Raw genomic sequence first — 20,571 nt, forward strand, 5'->3', positions numbered from 1 at the left:
ATTGGCCTATTTGCAACTGGAGATCAAATAAGGGCCACTCCATAGTGGATCAAATTTGGAGTGCCTTCCTGGTTTTGCTCTGTCTGAGTCCCACTTGAGAACTAAATCTCCCTCTCTGAAGATTCTGGCCCTTGCCTTTTTATCAAAACTCTTCTTCATCTACTGCTGGTGTATCTCTAGGGTTTGCATAGCTTTGTTTCTCTTTTCTTCCAGTTCAATCAACTCTGCCATTCTTATTGACATGGAACTATTTTCAACCAATTCCAGCTGATGAGCCAACTCCAAGGATGGGAATTCCAACGAGATTGGAAGTCTGGCCTCCCTACCATATACCAGCACAAAAGGTGAATTCCCAATAGATCTCTTGGGTGTTATCCTATCAGCCCACAGAGCAATCCTTAATTTTTTATGCCAGACCCTCTGATTGTCTTCTATCGTTCTCCTTATGATTCTGATAATATTTTTGTTGGAAGATTCAGCTAAACCATTACCTTGGGGGTAGTAATTTGATGATGTGCTCAGATAGATATTGTGACTCATTGCCCATGCACAAATCTGGGTTCCAACAAAATATTTGGCATTATCTGAGATGATAGTAGAAGGAGCTCCAAACCTAGATACAATTCCATCAAGGAATTCAACAACTAATGGCTCCGTAGCATCCTTCAAGGCAACTGCCTCTGTCCACCTAGTGAAATAATCGGTAGCAGCCAAGATCCATTTATGAACTGCCCTAGATGGAGGATTAATGGGACCTATAAAATCCAACCCCCACTGAGTGAAGGGCTGATCCACCTGAATAGGATGAAGAGGAAGAGCTGCAAGTCTCTGTTTGCCTGAGAAAAAAGCACATTTCTCACATTTTCTCACATACCTATAACAATCATGGAACAGAGATGGCCAATAATATCCAGCCCTCATGATCTTCATGGCGGTTGTTCTTGCAGAGAAGTGGCCACCATCAGGGCCATCATGAAGTTCTTTAATCATCCTCTCAACCTGATCCTCTTCAATACATCTCAACAGGGTCCCATTAAAATCCCTCCTGAATAGGATATCATCAATCACGACATAGGGAATGGACTGCAGTCTATATTGTCTTCTTTTAGCTCTGTCCAATCCCTGAGGGTATCCATTCCCTGATAAAAAGTTCCTCATGTCATCCATCTAGCTCCTTGGGGCATTAACATTTCTTTCCTCCTACTGCTCTGCAATTACCATAGCAGTCCCTTCATCTGAATATTGACCTAATAACATTTCTTTGCATAATCCTCTCCCTCTTACCAATTTGGTAATCTGAATATCAACATCATATTCCATTACCCTAGTGATCCATCCAGCTCTCTTTTCACTAATGTCCTTGCTTAACAAGAAGTCTTTTACACTCGCATGGGGCACCAACAAATGGATCCTATTGTGGGATAAGAGGTGTCTAAATTTCTTCAAGGCTCTAATGACTGCAAGGGCTTACTTCTCAATAAAGCTATACTTATCTTCATATTCTTGAGTCCTTCACTAAAGAAGGCTATGGGCTGCTCCTCATTCTTGTCATTTGTCTGAGTCAAGACAGCAGAAACACTTGACTCACCACCTAAAGTGTAGAGGATGAAATATTTCTCAAAATTTGGGTTCATGAGAGTGGGGACTGAGGCTATGGCTGCCTTGATTTCTTCAAAACTCTCCTTCCCCTCCTTGGTCCATGAGAAGACCATATCTTTCTTAAGCATGGCTGTGAGGGGTTTCACCATGATGGCAAGATTAGGAATAAACCTTCCTACAAAATTTATCCTACCAAGGAAACTTTGTAACCCTTTCTTGTGTTTAGGGAGAGGAAGGGCAAGTATTGCTTTTGTTCTTTCTGGATCAATGGTCAACCCATCCTTAGATACAATGTGTCCCAGTAATTTTCCTTGGCTTGTAGCAAAGACACACTTGGCTGGGTTGAGGGAAACCCCAAACTCTCTACATCTTAGAAATACCTATCTCAAATGATCAAGATGATCTTTTACATTCTTGGAATATACATTTATATCATCAAGGTATACTAAGACAAAATTGTCGATTAATCTTTTGAAAGCCACCTCCATTGCCTTTTGGAATGTGGCACCTGCATTTGTTAGTCCAAATGGAATCTTGCAATAAGAATAGGTGCCCCATTTAGTAGTAAATGTTTTCTTATATCTGTCAGATTCTTTAACCAACACTTGGTTATAACTAGAAAATCCATGAAGAAAAGAGAACCTCCTTGACCCACTGACCTTGGACAGAATTTGCTCCATAGAAGGGAGAGGGTGGTGATCCTTAAAGGAAGCCTGATTAAGATCCCTAAAGTCCACACACAATCTGATTTCTCCATTCTTCTTCCTTACAGGGACAAGGTTAGCCACCCATGATGAGTGTTTGATAGGAAAAATTATGTTAGCTTCAATCAACTTGGATAGTTCCTTCCTCATTAAGGGTTCAATCTTGGGATTCACTAGCCTCTGTTTTTGCCTTACTGGTTTGACCCTATCAACTAAATCTATGGTATGCTGAAACAAACTAGGGTCAAACCCCTTTAAGTCATCATATGTCCAAGCAAACACATCATTATATTCTTGACATAGATGAATGAAATTTTCTTGCTCCACTTCAGAACATACCTTTTCCATTTTAAGAGATTTTCCATCCACAATTGTAACTGGGGCATGATCATCTTTTCCTGTAGCTAAATTGATTCCTTTGCCTCTTGACTGATCATCGGGATTAAAGACACTCTCCAAGGTAATGAGACCCTTGGGAAACTTTTTGGAACTGAGGTGAATGATCTGATCACCATACTGATCTTGTAGTCTTGACTAATTTTTTTCTGAAAATTCTGCTTCATTCTGCAAGAAACTCACAATCTGCTCATCAGACTCAAACACTTGCCAATGAGTATGATTATCAGGAACAGCAGGCCTTACTACCACCTTTATTTGTTGCTTCTTCTCTTCCTCAAGATTCCCTGGCACATTATAAGATGCACCCACTGCTGCAAGTCTATCAGCATATTTGTTTTCTTTCCTAGGAATGCTCTGGATATTAAATGCTTGGAAACCCTCAAGCAAATCCCAGACTCTATGTTTGTAAGACTTGAGTAGGCCATTTTTGGTGATATTCTGATTTCTCACTTGGTTCACTACCAACTCACTGTCTCCATATGCTTTCAAGGCTTGAATTCCCCTCTTTTGGGCAAGTAGGAGACCTTGGATCAAAGATTCATACTCGGCCACATTATTGGTACAACTGAATTGGAGCCTAAAAGAGAAGTAGTATCTTATTTGTGCAGGAGAGATCAACATAACACTAGCCCCTGATCCATTTCTATTCCTTGAGCCATCAAAGTACATACTCCATATTCCACTTATATCATCATTAGCTCCAACAAGATCAGGAACTTGAGCCTCCTTCTCTATTATGCAATATGTACTAAGGCCTGTTTCAAGAGTTTTCGACATAGGTTCAAACTGACATGTATTTGCCCACTCATCTAAGAAGAAATCAGGAATCTCTACTATGGAGGTGGCAGGCTCATCTACTATGTCATTTTCATCCATCTCAAAAATAGGGCAATTCATATTAATGAAGCTGGGGGTGTAGGGTTCAGTGTGATGAAGGGCTTGAGGTTCTGCTGTAATTGAAGCATTGGCCCCGTATCTGGTCTTAAATGACATATAAGACCAATCAGCAGATATGAATCCACCTATTTGGGCAGTGAAGTCTCTTGAAAGACAGATGGCAAAATAGGTCTTGACTTCAGCAATAGATATGTCTTGAATCATAGTACAACCAGGGCATGCATGTAGGGCCATTTCCACATTCCTAAGGATGCCTACCATTTTGATAGTACTCCCATCTAGTTGTAACACATCCCTAATAATGGGCTCATATTTCATTCCTAAAGCATCAGCAACACACCTAGGCATTACTGAGCTACTAGCCCCCGAATCTATCATGCAATTATGGACTAACTTGCCCCCTATAATCAGAGAAACATAGAATGGAGGAGGTCTAACCTTTTTATTTGTCTCCACATCACCTGATGGTTGTACTAAACTAGTGTCACTCTCCATGGTGGGCGACTGATCTTTGGGTTCGATCTTTTTCAATACTTGCTACAACATCCTTTTCTGCATTGGTATGGTGGCAACTACATCCCACATGGATATGCTTACATTGGTTTTCTTCATTTGCTCCACCACACTCAAGGGTGCATTAGGAATTTTGGCGGAAACTTTGGGAGCTGTACCCATGAGAGGCTGAGATGGAGCAACATAGGGATCACTTGCATCCTCCTTTCTTGGACCTTTCCTTTGCTGTTGTGAAGTGTTTGTTTGCTCATTTTATTTTTGTGTATGAGGTATAACACTCAAAGTTGAGGCTTGCTCAGGAGAAAGGGGGGTAGTATGTTCCATAGCTCTCTTCTTGCTTCTTGTGTTATGAGCAACGGAATCCTAGTTTACATTACAATGCTCCTCCATCTGGTGATTCATAAAAGAGAAATCACCCTGCCTCTGAACATATGAGGCCTCCTTGGGATGATCTTCCTCGTATGATTGCTTTACTGTGGACTCCTGGATAGTTAGGGCCAAATAAGATTCTGCCTTCTGACATAGGCAGTAGGCATAAGAATAGTTACATGAAGGACAAAAGTCTTGGTCTTGGGCTAAGTTATTTTGAGGAACTAAAGCTCTATTCTGATTTGAGCTTGAAGCAGCAACATGACTATTTTGCCTATTCTGATCAAAAGAGCTATTCCAATGATTAGGAGGCCTACCACCACTTGGGGCCTGATGTTGTAATTGGGGGGGCTTGCCACTTTGGGCTTGCTGCCTTTCTAAGGCCACCACCTTCTTACTCATTTTTTGTATTAGAGAAAAACTATCCTCTAATCTCTTCCCTTGGTCCTTCAACTCCTTCCCCTGCTCTTGCAATTTTTTATCCAGAGTCCTCTCTCTTTTATCTGTATTCAGCACTAGACCTTGGAGCATTTCCTTGAGTTCATCTATTTCGTTTGAGGACGTGGAAGCTTGGGGAACTGGAGTAAGGGCTTGTGACGTAGAAATCGTAGGAGGGGGGCTATTGCTGGTTGGTGGTTGGGAACATCAGGAAAGAAAGGCATAGGAGGCCTTGGAGCCAACTTTCCTCCTTGTATTAGGATGTTCTCAGCCTTTATAGCTGTCTCATAAGCATTCGATAATGTATCCCCTCCCATAGTTTGGATTGCAGTGGCAATGTCACTGTTGAAAGCTCTAAGGTAATGCAAGAAGGCATTACCAGGGGTAGGTTTCACTATAGTAGGTATTCTATCCCATGTCTTTTGGAATTTGTAATTAAAATCAGTCATACATTCATGGGGGGCTCTTTTTATTGTAGTCAGCTGCTCTAGTAGTGACAAATGGTCACTCTTATCCTCAAAATGTTTGCATAATCCTGCTCCTAGTCCATCCCAATCAGTTATGGAACCATGAGCTAAGCCTCTATACCACTGTAATGCTTTTCCTTTTAAAGATGAGGCTAGAAGTCTGATGGCAACATCATCTTCTGTAATACCGTGAATATTGTAGACATTCGCTACCTCTTGGATATGCTCTAAAGGGGAAATAGAAGTTTCACCAGTAAAATCAGGTATACTTTCTAGTGCAGATACTGGTATATCATGTCTTTGGGCTAACAACAGAGGACTTCCACCATTAAAGGTGGCAAAAGCATGAACTCTTGGCTGTGCCATATAAACAAGTATTCTATTGATGAGTGTTGATGGCAATCTAGGTTGAGTTCGAACAGTAGGGGGAGTAGAGACAGATCTTACAGGTATATCAACTGTTATTCTACCCCTAACTAGTGATAATGAAGTTCTAGTCCTTCTTCTCCTAGGATTTGAAAGAGAAAGCTCTTGATATTGAAATTTACCTCTAGAAGACGCCCTTGTTTCAGTCCTGGGCATGAATCACTGCAAACTTGGTCTAGAACCAAAATTTTTGATGTTTAGAGTCGCCAAGTACTTGAAGAATCAGCCTCTTGAAGGCTTGAAAACTGAAGCCAGCACTACTTCTTCAGCATTTATCTCTAGAATTCTTTCTTCTTGACACCAGTAGACCTGAAATCTTCTGATATGAGTCCCACCGGGCGTGCCAAAAACTGTTGTCACATAGGTTTGCACCCTTGTCCAAGGCCTATGCGCGAGGACAACCTAGTGAAACATGGAAACAACCTCCAAGCTGTGGGACTTGAACTGCGAGGTTGAGTCTCCGGAGAAGGCCGGCTTCCTCTTACTGTCAGGGCGCACCTATCTATTCTCAGAAGGGAAAGGGAGAAAGAGAGCACTAAAGCAAATCTACCTAGTCTAATCTAAGGCAGTGATGCACCAAAATAGAGTGTTCAGGCTCGTTTCTGCCCATATATGCACTACGAAACTAGGGTAACATTCAAGGTCATACATTCATTCAGACTTATATCGACCAACAGCCACATACAGATCAGGAGACCAATTGAATAACACCAGGAACAGAAGATTTCACTTGTATATTATTCCATAGGCCAAAGATAGATATAGTATGCAGACCACTGATCTCAACAATGCATCAATGAGAGGCAAAATGCTACATATACATGTTGATGGCTGAAAGAGATGATACAGGATGTTTTATCTAGCTCAGAGACAAAGGGATTTTTGCACTGCAAGTCTGCAAGCAGCAGCAGAGAAAATCAGGAAGAGTCGACCCTAAGAACAGAACACCAAATTGCCTTTATAGATTAGGCATAACTGAAGATTTCTGCATTACATTCACTTCTCACCTACTGGCATTAACTTTCTATCCTGAGAATCCAATCAAAGATCTGATTGAACATGGCCTGCATACCAAGAAATCTGATATCCCTCTGAGAAAGAGACTGGAGAAGACAGGAATGATGCCACAACATTATCTGACATGGTAGATGGATCGCCCGGATGGATGAAGTGTCTTCTTGTGCTTGGCATTCATTCCAAGTTGGTAGCAATTAATCCCACTATCAGATTGTGGCAAAACCCAGATTTCTCATCATTCATGATTTGTGCACCCATCAGAATCGATCAGTCAAATAGGATCGACGAGCCAACTGGGCCATGCAGGCCAATCACAACTTCGATTTCGCCACCCTGGTAGTCTTTTACGTTTGACTGGGCTCTTACCACCCTTTTCGTGCGACTGGGCCCCTTCTGTTTGGCACCACCTCAGCGACGCATCCTCGCGAGACTTGACCCCACAGACACATGGCGAAAGGGCGCTAAGTCGCTATGCAAAAAACCTTGCAGCTTCGCCATGGTGAGATGGCACCTGCCATCGATCCATTTCCAATCTGACGGTCACAAAACTTGACCTGTCGCGACCCACCTTCCCTATTGAATTGCCAGGCCCACTAGTACGTGGCGTCTCCTTGTTGGTCTGTTGGCTACTTGAATCTAATTGCGTCGGCGGCATGAAATGTGGCCCCGCTAGGACACATGGCGCACGGGCGCTATTTCGCTGACGTTAACTCCTGGGCAAGTCTCGATAGCGAGACAATGCTAGTCGTAGATCCCTGCAGATCCGACGATCGTGAAGACTTGCCATTCGTGCTGAGACTACTGGGCCTGCTGTATGCCGTGCACTGACTCATACACATGGCACCACCTCATTTGGTTCGTCAAAACACTAGCTGGCAACCCAAGACCTGATCCGCAGAGCGACCACGTGTCAGCTAAGCGCCATGTTGCTATGCAAAAATCGAGATCAAATTCCCATAGCGCCATAGCGCCTACTGACAGTGTGCCATGAGATTTACATGTGTCCCCATCTGATTTACCACGTCGATTGCGCTTGCACGACACCCGCTGGGACCCATCCGTCTGATCATTCCTTGCCACAGTGAACTTTTCGTTTGGGCACTATATCGCCATCGAAAAACGCATTGGTTTTCTGTTGGTGCCATGGCGCCTCGCCATTTTTTGGAATCTCTGGGCCGTGAAACTTGTTTGCCCGTCGCCATGAAACTTCTGACCTGCCGTACTCTGCGATCTGCGATCGGACCCATCCCACTCGGTGCCATGTCTGCAAATGCACCGCACTCTGGATGACACCTGACAATCCTTGGTGAGACTTGGTCCTGTCGATCCACGTGGCGGATGGTCGCTATGTCGCCATGATAAAATCTGTGCATCTCTGCCATAGCAAGATGGCACCATCCATTGATGCAACCCAATCCGACGATCGTGAGGACTCGTCGTACCTCATGCTTCCGCCCTCCATGTCGATACACCTGGCATCACCTTGAGACACGGCCGCACCTGACACGTGTCACCAGGGCGCGATGTCGCTGTCACAACCCTCGCGCAACTCCTCCATAACGCGATGGCGCTTACCATTGATCCGAGCTGATCTGACGGTGGTGAACGTAAGCCCTGACTGTGTTAGCCATGCCGACAGGAACTCTGACCTGGCACACGTGGTTCCTTCTGATTTGTTGCTGCAACACCTGATTCTACCGGTCGTTGAAACTCGCCGCCGTGACTATTTCCGCCGGGCGCTATGTCACTATGGAGATTTTCCGGCCGATATGCGATAGCGACATAGCGCCAAGGGCGGCAAGAACCTTTTCCGACCCGCGGAATGCCGGACCCACCCCTGCAACGTGTCGTTAGGGCATCATCGCACTATAATAAATATCGTGCATTTCCCTTATAGTGCGATGGCGCCAACCGTCGGTACCGCTTAGATTTGACGGCCAGAAACTTGCAGGTCGTAACATTAAAATACTAATTCGAGACTAACCGTTGCATGAGCCGCGCTTTCAAAATTTAAATCCTTGGCGGCAAAACCAGAGGTAACAGTTTCTCATAAGACATTAGATACCACCTTTTTTGTCATCCCAACCTACATAGTTTCACATTAGACTTGGTCTTCCTTGGCTCACTTCCATGAAAGTTGTAGTCTCTCCTATTCAAATGTGTTTAGAACTTTCCCATAATGAATAGACCACAACAATTATCCATAGTCTCTATCACACATGATCACATAAAGGGTACTTAGAATTTGACTTATTTTGGCCTTCCATCAAGAGAATCTTTCCTATCCTATCATATATTCAAAATTCACAATAATTGCTAGCTTACCAATCCTAAGATTAGTTATCTCCCTCCTTGTCTTAGACCTAGATATTTTTTCTATGCCTACTACATCGCTTATTTAGGATTTTGTTCCACTTCCTATATCATATAATTATTTTATAGATGTAATATGTGGTTCCTTTCATTCCTACCCCTATAGAAGAAAAATACTTGATGTTAAGGTGACCGGTAATATTAGCACAATACATCCTTCTTTATCATGTGGGTTAGAGGGTTGTTGGATCTGATGAACTCGTGCTTTGTCACATGTATCTAACATCAGTGGAATCAACCCCAAACCATTGAAGAATATTCTATTACTATTTATGTCATTTTCAAATTTCAATTTATTTCTTTATATAACTATATAACTATTTCAAAAAAAATTAAGAAATATATATTTTTATTTATAATGTATATAAACTATATTTTATTTCTCATGTAAGTAGGTGTATCTTTATAAAGAATGCGTGCTTGGTTTTTGAGAAATAATATATTTGACTTGAATTTAATTCTAATTTATTTATAGATGTAATATAGTTATTAGAGAAAAAGGTATTATTTTACTTTTAAAAGAAAGAGTGCATTCTTTGTAAGAATTTCTATTTTGGATTTGGTTATCCTTCTAGTTTATTTATAAAATATAATATAGTCATTATAGAAAAAGATTTCATTTGAGTGATTAAACCCTATACCTCACAAAAAAATAAATAAATCAATGAGTAAGATACATTATATAGTCTATAATCATTATTAGTCCCTGCCTATAAGGTAGGAGACTATAGTTTTTGCTCTCTTTGTACTATTATTACTTTTTTCAAAAATCTAAAAACATTACCAAATGTTAAATGTTTCTTAATATTATTAGTAAAATACATATTTTTCATACTTAAATGCTATTTTTTTTATTGGTTATTACTATTTTTGCTAGTGGTTTAATTTTTTTTGAAAATCTATAGAAATTCTTTTATTGCTATGTGAAAGAAAAGTGGCTTAAATAAAGGACCAGCATTTAATTTGGCCTTAGTGGTTGCATTATATTCATTAAACTTCCACCATATATGCATTTTATTGAGCAGTCATATAAGCATTTTATCATGCATTGCATTTCATGCCTAATGATTAAAACTTATTATTTTTACGAGTTTTAATTTAGTATTTTCAAATTTAATTATAAAATGCATATAGTTGGATGCAAGTTTTTTAACAACATAATTTTTATTAAATATTTTTTGATGATTTGATTGGGTGAATCATTTTGAGTCTTATATATTTTTATTTGTGAGTAAGTTAGTTTAGATGTTTACACTTTCAATATTCTATTTTTAAGAATTAATTCTTTTCATTCAACTAAAATATTTTAAAAAATATTATCTACACTTATATTATATAATATTTTAAGAAACACTATTATATATTATTATTAAAATATTTTTATTTTTATATTATAATTTATTTATAATAGTATATATGATATATATGAATAGAATTTAACTGTATAAGATTTGTGTTGATTAAAATATTTTATATACTATGATAAATTTATTATTTTAACATTAGATTTATACTAAAAACTATTAAAACTAAGGCAAGTACTAAGCCATTATATTGCACTTGTTTTATATTTCATACTTGCTTTCTAGAATGCTCACAAAGCTTTGGTGTTTTTTTGGGTTGGGTTGGAGATAAGTAAAACCAGTGTAGTTGTCTTTCTCCATTTTCTCCATTATATTCTATGACTCATTTTGCCTTATGGTTTTCTTGTCTTTTATATTATTTGGGTTTTCTTTGTTCATATCACATCAATATTGGATTTGTATTGTATTGCAACAACCTTATATATTTTTATAAAGGGTTTGTATTTATTGCAAGGATTCCATTCTCAATAACGCATCAAAATAGAGTTATACAAAGTTCATATTCTTCAAGTAATGAAAACCCCAAGTCAGAGTGGTGAGTTATGTACTCCTTGGATAAAAATGGTGTTCAACATTATACTTTAGGAGAGGATGTCTACTCTCATTATGAAATTAATAGTACATATTTTTTCTCATTGTATGGAAGACTCCAGACATCTTCATTCTTCTTCTTTTTTGTAATTTTCTATGTTTTGGGCTCTTTTATATATATTTGTAGTTACTAACTTTTAGTTTGTGCTACCATTCAATGTGAAGCTCCTCCTTGGCCACATATCTATTCTCCTCCTTAGCCAGGTGCATATTCCTTGACATCTCTTTTTAAAGGAATTTTTTTTAAAGATAGGGCTTTGTTTTCATGGTAAATATTCTAGTGTTTGGCCCATCTTGTAGTAAATTTCATAATTTTTTTCTACTATCTAATTAATCTTTTTCTTGCCTTCAAATTTTTAGACTAATTGTTACATGTGATATTTTAAGGGACAAATTGGTGTATTCAGATATCTTTTCTCTAAAACATCAACTATGAATATATATTGAAATAAGTATATACAATTATTTTATTATTGTCTATCTTAAAATAAATTCATTTACAATAACTAATATTAATTTTTTTTGCCATAAAATTGTTTGCAAGAAATGCATTGGATCTTATCCATACTATATATTTGTACATTATGTTCTAATTACATCCTTACGGATTAATATTTTAAAATATATATGTGATTAATACAAAATTTGACAAATCAATCACTAAAATAATTATCTATTTTTTCACCAAAAGGCAGGGACTCTAACTCTTGTAGAGCCCTTGTTATAAATATATTTTGATATTACAAGAAAAAGTGATAAATGTTATATTCAATATTTAACATTTATTGTAAATAATTTTTCTAACTAATTCAATTACAAATGATCAAAAGTTATTAATCTCACATCAATGTTGAGTAATTGTAACAATTTAAATAATATATTTTATTTTATGATTGCTTTAGAATTGCAAGGGGATTCATTTACCATAATTTTTTTAAATTGTAATTTCTCTTGTAATACTTTCTTCTTTCCTATCTAAGATTTTGAATCATAAGATGTGAATAGGTGCTTTACTCATAGAAATGGAAAACATGTGCAACCTTCATTTCATTTCATGATATAACAAAATCTTTCTCAATATTTTTTCAAGGTAGTTACCTAAGCTTCCATTTTAAAACTCAACATTATTTTTAACGAATAAAAAATTTCATACTTTTTAATTTGAATTTTAGAAGTAATTTCTTTTACATTTTTGGAAAGATTTAGTATCTACTTGATTTCTTTTAAAATAGTTTCTTTTACATCTTTGGAAACCTTTTCTTTGATGTACTTTTAATTTTAATTTCTAAAAAAAACTATTTATATTGTTTATAATTATATTTTAATTTTTAAAATATATTCTATTTATAACAAATATTAAAAATTTGACGTTGTCAAATTTAAGTTAAAAGATAAATGTTAGCATTAACACACTCACATCATCCCATTTCATCCTTTCTATCATTGTAAAATGCCTATCAACATAAACATATATTCTACTAAATGACATATTCATACACTATTAATAAAAGATATATACTTTATTTTCTTTTAATCAAAATATAATATTTTTAGAGAATGAATGCTCTAAAACTACATCTATATATCTCATAGAACAAATAACATCTCACTTGAATATTGTACACCTTAATATTAAAATAAATGTTACTATGAAGTTTCTATTACATGAGTAAAAGCATAATCTACCTTAACGTGTAATAGTGTGTAATTAAGTCCAACCTAGGCCGCTTAATGCAACCTTGTGCATTTGGGCACACTTGTTCAAAGCACTCACTTTCATGTAGAACACAATTTTATATTTTTGTATACATGTGTTTATTAACATAATAGATAGATTGAACACTTTTTAATAGGGACAAAACGAATTAGAGGAACATGAGTTCTTACCTTTCTTAGATAGGATTAATAACATGATTTGTCACCTTTCTAAATGACTCATTTTATTAGAAATATCTTTATGAATTTTAAAAATCAAAGGCTCAAGACTTTTTGCTTACAACTCTTCTAATATAGGAAACCTTAAAATAAGTGAACATCTCTAAATTTTGGAACCACATAAACATCACACACTAAACTTAATACCTAAATTAAAAGTGTTAAATAGTCAAAGTTGAACTTTTTTTCCCAAACTTAATTCTTTCCTTCATATATAATGTCTTAAGGTGGCCCTAAATCTCATTAACTAAATTAATCCTTAATTATACCATGTTTTAAAAGTGGATCAAGAATTGTAGGCACATAACTTCATAAAACACCACAAGATATTCTTCTGATTAGAAATTTAAAACTTCCTTAATCACTCTGCAATCTAATTTTGAGCTTTTTAAAGGATGATGTTGCTATGCTTTACCTGACAGACGGTATTGTTTGCCTTATTTTCCATCAGCGGTAAAGTAAAAGCTCTATAAAATTTACCAACCTGACAAAATCATCAGGCTCGTACTAATTCACTTGATTTGATAACTACATCACTGCAAAGTCTGAGAATGATTGGGATTGATGACGATAAAGCATTGAAAGTTTAAGAAATCCAACAACTCATCTGTGCAGAAAAAAACTTTTGGTCATATTTCATGCTGACACACATCTTTCAATACCCTTCATCGAAAAATATGCAATTGCGATTATCATTATTCGTCTCTCTCAGACAAAAGAATTTATCTCTCATTCACCGAACTGCTCTTCCTCTAATAGCATATGTGTCTTCTTATCACACATTCCATTTTGTTCTTCAAGCAGAATGCATTTCCAGCGGGGCGTTGCTAATTCAGAAACCCATGCATTAACTCATGGAGGGCACAATTTTTCTCCAATCTCCTTTCCCTTTCAACAAACAGTAGTATTGCCCCACACCCACAATAATTTTTCTCTAAATCGCCTTGGTTTAGATGATTTTTCTTCAGTACAAACTCATGTAACTCAATCTTGGTCTTTGAGCAATGGTGAAGATTCTGTTAAAGTGAATGATAACCAACCTGGGCTTGATGATCTCAGTGCATTAGTCCAGAAATGTAAAACAAAGGAACCTTCCTTTTCCTTAGAAAGATCTCCTTTTTCTCTGAATGGCCCCCAACTTTCTTGCAAAAATGGATCAGACTTAACACAACAATTGCATACCTCTAAGCGGAGGAAACCATCTTGTGGAGGTTATGGTTTGAGTTCTTCAAGGGAGAGCCACATTCTTTCAGAAAGACTGCGCCGCAGTGAAATGAATCAGTTGTTTTCACAAATGTTTTCTTTGCTGCCAAGTCCTCCTGCCAAGGTATGAAATTTCATTTCTCATTTTAGGGTTTTGAAAAGCAGGATAAGCATCTTTAGGGTTTAGTATGACTATAGTATATGTTTGATAGATCTTATTAAGGACTATAGGGTGAATTGGTAGAGTGATTTTCTTACAGTATATCTGTTTCTTATTTGTAACTCATTCCGCCATTTCAATATAAAAAAACATTCCCACTTGTGAGAATCGATTTAATAGACTGAGAATTGAATTAATAGACTTAGATCAGAAACCCGCCGCTCTCTTATTTGTAACTCATTCAACTTTTTTCAATATAAAAAAGACTCTTGCTCTTCTCAGAATTGATCTAATAGATTTAGATGAGAGACCACTCTAAGATAGATATATATTTCTAATTTGGCATGATTAAGTATAAATTTCTATGTTGACTTGATTAGGTATTTATTACTTTCAAATTTCTGAATTTGATTGTGTATAGCTTTTGATCTTCTTTTCTCTCTAGCATTCTGATGATGGATCATGTAGTATGATCCTAAACCTTGATGTAAAAAAACTATACACAATCAATCCAGAAATTTGAAAACATTAGCATAGATTGTAGAAATCTCATAGATCTTATAGGTAAATATTTCTATATTGACATGATAATTCCAAAAATTGTACATGGAGAGTTTCTTATAAATTGACTATATCGGTAATGCCAAGGTATGCATATTAAGTTCTAATTTTAGGGTTTTGAAAAGCAGTATAAGTATGTTTAGGGTTTAGTACGGGCATATAGCATATGTTTGATAGAGCTTGTTACAGATTATAGGACTATCTAGTACAGTATAGACGTGTGGGATTAACTTTCACACCTCTGAGATTTGATTTGGATCAACAAGCACTCTGAGATAGGTATAAATTCCCATTTTGACATGATTAAGTATGTATTTTTGTATTGACATGATAATTTCTGAGATTGTTCATAGAAAGTTTCTTATAAATTCTACAATAAATTGAAGATGACTGAGTTTTCACTCTTAGATTGTATATAAGTTCTCGCTCTAGATTCCATATCAGACAGTTTGTGAGTTCATAAAAAATTCAGTGGGTGATGATATGGTCTGTTGCTAATGTCAGCATCACAACAGCACTATTCAGGGGAATTGAATTTCTCTTGAGACAGCGGTCTGTATTAATGTTTTTGGGCTGTGAGAAGAAACTCAAGGACAAAATAGTGTCAATGGGCTAAGAACCTGCCGTATGATGTCAGATGAGTTCTGCCTAATGAACAGCTGGTTTATGATGGAAATTTTAAGCAAGTCTTAAACCGTATATTAATTCTGTGTGACCAACGGTCCCAAGGTTTATTGCTTACCCATTTTATTGTATTGAAAAATAAACAAAAAACTCCCATGTGTGGCTATTGCATAAACTGCTGGTAACAATGTTTTCCATGTCTGTGTAATAAAATGAGTTTCATGGTCTCCTTATTTAATAATAGTTTATTTTCCAATTAGGAAGTGGGAAGGTTTCCTTAGCGAAGATGAGCATTTTCTAAAAGCACAACCCCACCAATGTTTAAGTTCTGTTTACAAGAAGTAAGCATTTTACCAGACCCAGACAATGTTGATAACAACTTCAAATCATACAGCCACTGAAATCTTGTTTATTATAGCTTAGGGGGCTGTGAAAACATGTTTAGGGTTTGCTATGTAAAAGCATGTTTAGAGTTTACTGTGAGAATATTGCATATGTTTCGCAGAGCTTATTCTTGATTTCATGATGATATCTAAGGGTGTTGGATTAATTACATTACACGACTGACGTTACTACAACTCTATGCATTTCTATCTTGGCATAAAAACTTCAGATTATAGAATTCGTTTTGAACAATATGGAGTTGTTAGATTAACCATCATATCAATGATAATATATAGAAAGGTGTTGGATTAACTGTCTCGCCATTAAGAATATAAGATATCTTAGACTAACCATCATTCTAAAATATTTCAAAGTGCTTGTTAGAGGTTACTACAGCTCTATATATTTCTTTCTTGTAATGACTGGAATGGAAATCTTTCAATGAATTGATTCATGTGCATATTTATGTTAACACTCTTAGATTTTCACAATCTACAATGCCCATGAGCTTCTATTTCTAGATTAGATTTCCATAATTCATAATGTTGGTCCCCTGGTTTTGACATTAGATTGTGTGAAAGGTTTATGCAAAGGCTGTGACCATTGATCTTGAATAAGTACGAAAGTGTTTAGGTCGACTGTACTATATGAGCAAACTGTTTATAGATAAAGTTCAACAAAATTGTGTTTCTACTTTTTGAAATATTGAATATTAAAACCCTTTATTTTTCAGGTAGACAAGGCATCAATTCTATCAGAGACAATAAACTACATTCAATCTCTCCAACGACGTCTTGCAATTCATTCTGAGAAACCTGCAAGCCGCTTACAGTCTAACAAAGCAGTAGGCAACGTCCATCCAAGCATAAAAACCAAAAGAAACTTGGTTGTGGAAAGCGATCAAAAACCAGGGAATTTGACCTTAAACTGCAACGGTCAAGACATGTTTATTACAATGAATTGCATGCAGAAGGCGAAGCTTTTACCTTCCATTATATTGGTCCTGGAGACACATAACATGCATGTCATGGATATGTTTGTCACGAATACTGATTCAGCGATTCTTTATTGCCTCCGTGTCAAGGTGGGTGCATTGGATATATGTGTGTACTTGTATATTTATATGTATACTATGTTATGAGTCATAGATATGAAAAAGTTTATGGTTAGCTTTTTTCTTATTTGCAGGCAGAAGATATTCTGGATAATGCAACCAAAGAAACTTTACATGATGCCTTGTACAAGTTCATGAAGTAAGTATAAGACCAGTTTTCAACCCATGACATTCTTTAGTTAATCCTCAGTCAATGATCAATATGTCTACATAGTGTAAGAGGTAGACGGTATGTATGATATACCTTATGTGTGAGTAAAGGCCATCAACACTGACTTGTGGAAGTTGATATAGTTAGGCCTTTGAGAACTGGATTGGCCCTTATTTCTTCCATTTTTGGGGGCGCAATATTATTAAGAAAATCTGTGTGATTGTTCTAGTTATAAATCTGATAAGTGAAAAAATTGATTGCAAATAGAACTAGATATTATATGGATCTATTTTGCTAATGGTTTCAGCTTTTTCCTATCATTCTTTTGGTGTAATGTAGCACATTTTTCCTTTCTATTTTTGGTTTCCCTTTTTTGTTTGTCCTTCGACCATAAATTTTAATCTTGAATACTCCTCCCTCTTAGTTTCTAGAATCTAATTAAAGTTAGCTTTTTGAATTCTACTTGAAGGTAGAAATGGAACTTTTGATATTTCAAATTGTTATATAAAGATTGTGTAGGAGAACGGTTAATTTAGGTTAATTTCAACTTGAATTCCTGTTAATAAAGTTTTTTCCTTTCTTTGAGAGATTATATAGTTATCAAATAATGTTAAGTTCAATTTTCACGTTTAGGGACTAATAAATGCTTAAAGTTATCATATAATGATTATTTAGATCTATACTCGAAATGAAGCTTCAAATTGAGAAAGTTGTTTCAACATTACAAATACTAAAGAGATTCAATTCTACAATAATCAATTTGACCTAGTAGAAGAATGTGTAAATTCAGTTCACATTCCATTCTTGAAATTAAGTATAGAAGTTACATTGAGTTAAATTTACTTGTTCCTCACATACTACATTACATCTCTTGTACGTTAGTCATTGCATATGAAGAATGAGATCAAATTCATCCCAAAAGGAAGATGATTTAAGTTCAAGTTATAGAATTATTAGCTGTGCTACTATATTATTACATATTTTTAGAAGTAATAAGTAGTTCATTTATATTAGATTTTTTAATTAATTTATTTTTCAATAGTTTGTGTGTGTGTGTGTGTGTGTGTGAGTGTGTGTGTGTGTGAGAGAGAGAGAGTTTTCATGAAAAATAGATGTGTATACAATTTAAACTTTAACCGATTGCCAAAAAATATGAATGCTTTGCAATACCCTATTCATTTAAGGCATTAATGTGCACATCAAAAAAGTGTTGCACATGCATGATTGACAAGAAATAATTTCTTGAAGTACTAATAGGTGAGAGATAAGTGTTCTATATATTATTTGACACAATAAAATATTAATATTAATATTAAATATTCTATATATTATTTGACACAATAAAATATTAATATTGTATGAAGAATGCATCATTAAAATAAATTTTCTATTTTAAAATCTAAATTTTGGCTCTAGAAAGGTGAAATCTCTAGAAAAAATCCCACTTCATTTTATAGATTCTTACATCTATAATATTTTCCATGGATAATGACCTTAAGTTACTATATTTATATTATTAAGAATTGGTTCAAGATTGTTGTTTCCTCCACCCTTTGTTTTAACAAAATGAAAAATGCTCAATTTTGTGTTCTCCACAAAGACATGAACTCACACTAGGAAGATGCATTTCTTTATCCACATAAATATTTATTCTAAGTGAATGTTTCATTCAATTTAGGACACAACATATTATTTAAATGTGATAGAGCTCATCATTCCTTAGTGAGGGTTAAGAAATTCAACGAAGACCAAACCACTGCTTTTCAAGGATTGTATTGTGTAGTTGTTCCCAACATATAGTCTGTTAAAGAACAAACCTTTTGTGATCAAATGTTTTCTCTTGCAGAGCTCAAGGAAGCCATTTTTTCCATGGCAGATGAGAAGGCCCCTCGCTGTGATAGCTCTTCTTATGAGTTTTATAAGACCTTTCAAGATTATGTTGGCCCCAACCTCCATAAGATCTATTTGGAAGCCTTTCACATCGAGTCCCTTAGGGATATTATAAAGAAAGGCAATATCAAATTAATCCCCAAAGTCTTAGATCTTGAAGATATCTACAATTGGAGATCACATTACCTATTCAACATCTCTTACAAGATCATCACTAAGGCTTTAGCCTAAAAAATTCATCATCTTTTGTTGCTAACTATGCAACCTAAGTAGACTAGTTTCATCAAGTCTAAGATAATTCTTTACAATATTATTATAGTCTAGGAAGGCATGAAATAGGTGAGGAAACCCAAAAAATCTTCTATTTTCCTCAAGATTGATTTTGCCAAACCTTATGGCCATATCAAATGACCTTTTATAATGGAAATGTTTCATAGTCTTTGATTTGACCCTATCTTTCTTCAATCTATTTGAATGTTTTTTGGGGATGTATTTTCTTTCATTACTATCAATGGTAAACAACATGAGACATTTGGTCTCTTCAAGTTCATTTGCCAAGGATTTGGTTACTTTCTCACTGATACAATCTCTTCTAACCATGCTAGAGGATTTTCCATGCCCAAGCCACCTACTCATCTTATTAATGGACATTTTTATGATGACTCCTTTCTTATCCTCATCAAGGAAGAAGAGAATATTTAGAATGTTGTGTAGTGCTTCGAAACTTTTTGATTTTCTTTCAGTTTTGGCATTTAGTGGCATAAAAATCTTTGTACAAACAATCCTTCCCACCTACTCAGCCATGGCTCCTAAAGTATGATTGGAAGTGGATTCAACATGGGGATATTTTTATTTCTTGGGAATTTTATTTTCCTTTTAGGCCTCACCTATGGAGTTATGGAATATTGTTCTTGCCAAGTTCAAGAAGAGGCTTTATACAATCCCAAGTTGGGGTACCATAATCTTGTTCCTCACTTTCTCATGGTTACCATTCTCAACTAGTAGCATTTGCAGTCTTTCTAGAAGACCTAAAGACTTTATTTTCTCATTATTTGGTCCACTATTATGGAACAAAATATTGCACACTTTTCTTGGTGTGTAAATTTTTAGGGGTTGCCTAAGGGGTCTCATCTCAAGAATATGGGTATATTGAACCCTAAATGTCATTTCTATAAACATCCAAAAAAATTCTACATTCTTTCTAGTTTCTCTAGCATGCCTAACAATATTGGAGTGAGATTCATGATTTTTTTTTTCAATTTATGGTATGAAATCATTTCTTGGAATATGATTTTGTTGGGTGAATAAACCTAGAATTCTACCTAAGTTCTCTTGGACTTGGCATGCTTTTAGGATGGAGATTCTTTTCACTCTTTGGAAGCATAGAAATGT

The 20,571-nt window shown here is 35.9% G+C and overlaps 1 protein-coding gene across 1 annotated transcript; it reads left to right on the top strand.

Moving 5' to 3' along the window:
• The first annotated feature begins 13,698 nt into the window (after positions 1 to 13,698).
• LOC149562881 (transcription factor BEE 3-like) lies at positions 13,699 to 17,658 on the top strand. The gene is made up of 3 exons (XM_089823932.1): positions 13,699 to 14,419; positions 16,758 to 17,108; positions 17,213 to 17,658. The coding sequence occupies exons 1-3, from the start codon at positions 13,898 to 13,900 to the stop codon at positions 17,279 to 17,281; spliced, it is 942 nt and encodes a 313-aa protein (XP_089680058.1). The 5' UTR covers positions 13,699 to 13,897; the 3' UTR covers positions 17,282 to 17,658.
• Positions 17,659 to 20,571: the final 2,913 nt, after the last annotated feature.

This window comes from Cupressus sempervirens, chromosome 4, assembly GCF_028749045.1.
Source record: "Cupressus sempervirens isolate cs-2001-9-10 chromosome 4, ASM2874904v1, whole genome shotgun sequence".
Classification (NCBI taxonomy): domain Eukaryota; kingdom Viridiplantae; phylum Streptophyta; class Pinopsida; order Cupressales; family Cupressaceae; genus Cupressus; species Cupressus sempervirens.

Coding starts and splice junctions, on each gene's coding strand:
- LOC149562881 (XM_089823932.1), top strand. CDS start 13,898: ATGCATTTCCAGCGGGGCGTTGCTAATTCAGAAACCCATGCATTAACT. Junction 14,420..16,757: donor TGCCAAGTCCTCCTGCCAAG/GTATGAAATTTC, acceptor TTTATTTTTCAG/GTAGACAAGGCATCAATTCT. Junction 17,109..17,212: donor TTTATTGCCTCCGTGTCAAG/GTGGGTGCATTG, acceptor TCTTATTTGCAG/GCAGAAGATATTCTGGATAA.